At 62.2% G+C, this 1,479-nt stretch overlaps 1 protein-coding gene across 9 annotated transcripts in view; it reads right to left on the bottom strand.

The window, feature by feature from the left end:
- Positions 1–918, bottom strand: part of VWCE (von Willebrand factor C and EGF domains) — a 7,144-nt gene extending 6,226 nt beyond the window's left edge. For 8 of the 9 annotated variants that reach the window (XR_003531946.1, XR_003531948.1, XR_003531947.1 and 5 more), the window contains exon 1: positions 276–918. Coding sequence is in view for 6 of the 9 variants with exons in the window: in XM_027669201.1 (XP_027525002.1) it covers positions 276–864 (589 nt within the window). In the remaining 3 variants the exon portion in view is untranslated. The remainder of the gene's footprint in view (positions 1–275) is intronic. The other variant, XM_027669203.1, reaches the window with a different exon arrangement.
- Positions 919–1,479: the final 561 nt, after the last annotated feature.

Genomic DNA, 1,479 nt, shown 5'->3' with positions numbered 1-1,479 from the left:
AGGGATGATGGAAGTAGGACAGGGATGTGGGGAGCAGGACAGGGATGTGGGGAGCAGGACAGGGATGCGGGGAGCAGGACAGGGATGATGGAAGCAGGACAAGGATGCAGGGAACAGGGTCATGCTCCCCTGGACCTGGGAAGAGGGAGGGAATTGCGGGGTCCCAGCCTGTCCAGGCAGCAGAACGCAGGGATGGCTGGAGCTCGGGACGCTGCCCATTCCAGGTGTAGCTGGAAAAGGGATCAGGAAAAGGGGAGGGGGGGACACAGCTCTACCTCTCCACGGCAAAGCTTCCCGGCTTCTTCCTCCCGGGATACCCCCTGGCCTGGCCGCTGGAGAGGAGCAGGGACACACAGGCAGCCTGGAAGAGCAGCTCCACCAACATGACAGGCGGCTCCAGCACTTCCCGGCTCCCGCCTTCCCGCCTCCCTTCCCGCTGGCCCTCGGCCCTGCTCCTCCTCCTCCCGCCGAGCCGGGAACAATGCGGGACCGGCGCGGGATTGGAGCGGGGATTGGAGCGGGGCGGGAGCGGCGCCAGCGGCTCCCACCCACCCCCCAAACCCACGGCGGCTCCGGGATCATCCCGACTTTGTCCCGCTCGCCTGGGATGAGCGGAGTCAGCCCAGACATTCCCGCGGTGGCTCCGGGATAGGGAAGGGGGTCCCCAAGGCGCTGGGAATGTATCCCCCTTTTCCCTCCTTTCCCACATCTGGCAAAGCTCCGGCCCGGCCTCTTCTCACCCCTCCTCCTCCTCCTTCTCCTGGAGGCCTTCCCAGCCCTGCACACGGCGGATAAAGGGGCCAAAGCAGAGCTGGGATAGTGGGATGCATCCCAAAGGGAGAGGGGGGCTGTGGGATCCCCCATTCCAGGCTCTCATCCAACTCCCCCTGGCCCCTCATCCCACCCTGGAGCTGGGAATGAAGCAAAGGTCACAGGCAGGTAAATGATTGATCCCGGGGAGCAAAGGGCACCGTGGCCTCCAAAATTCCCAATTCAGCACGGATTTTCCCTCACAACCCTGCCCAAGGGTCAGGATCACCCAGGCAAGACACAGCAATTCCCGACTGGAGCTGCTGGGAGGGGGTCCCCGCTGGAATAAGGGATGCAGGAGCCACGGTGCTGCCACAGCAAGGTCCTTTCCTAGAGGAATGTGATCCCAAATCCCAGCTCCTGGCCCTGGAAGGGGATAAATCCTGATCCAGCCCCGGCACATGCAGCGCTTTCATCCCCAAAAAAGGAGGGTGCCAGCATTCCATTGGCACCAGTTTTGCTGGGAAAGGGACAGCACTTCAAAGATCCGCTCCCTGGGCCTCCCAGATTTTGGGAACTGAGCTGCTCCAGGCAGGTAAACAAAGCCTGAGGGAATAAAACCAGGAACAGAGTCCAGGGTCAGCTCCTGCTCCCTCTGGCTCTGGGAAGAGATGTCCAAATATAGCCTTCTCCCTGTGGCCTCCTCGGAGAATCCAGGATGGAAGTGGG

The sequence above is a fragment of the Corapipo altera genome, unplaced genomic scaffold (assembly GCF_003945725.1).
Source record: "Corapipo altera isolate COAL_440 unplaced genomic scaffold, ASM394572v1 218, whole genome shotgun sequence".
NCBI lineage: Eukaryota > Metazoa > Chordata > Aves > Passeriformes > Pipridae > Corapipo > Corapipo altera.
This window is presented reverse-complemented; position numbering and strand designations above follow the sequence as displayed.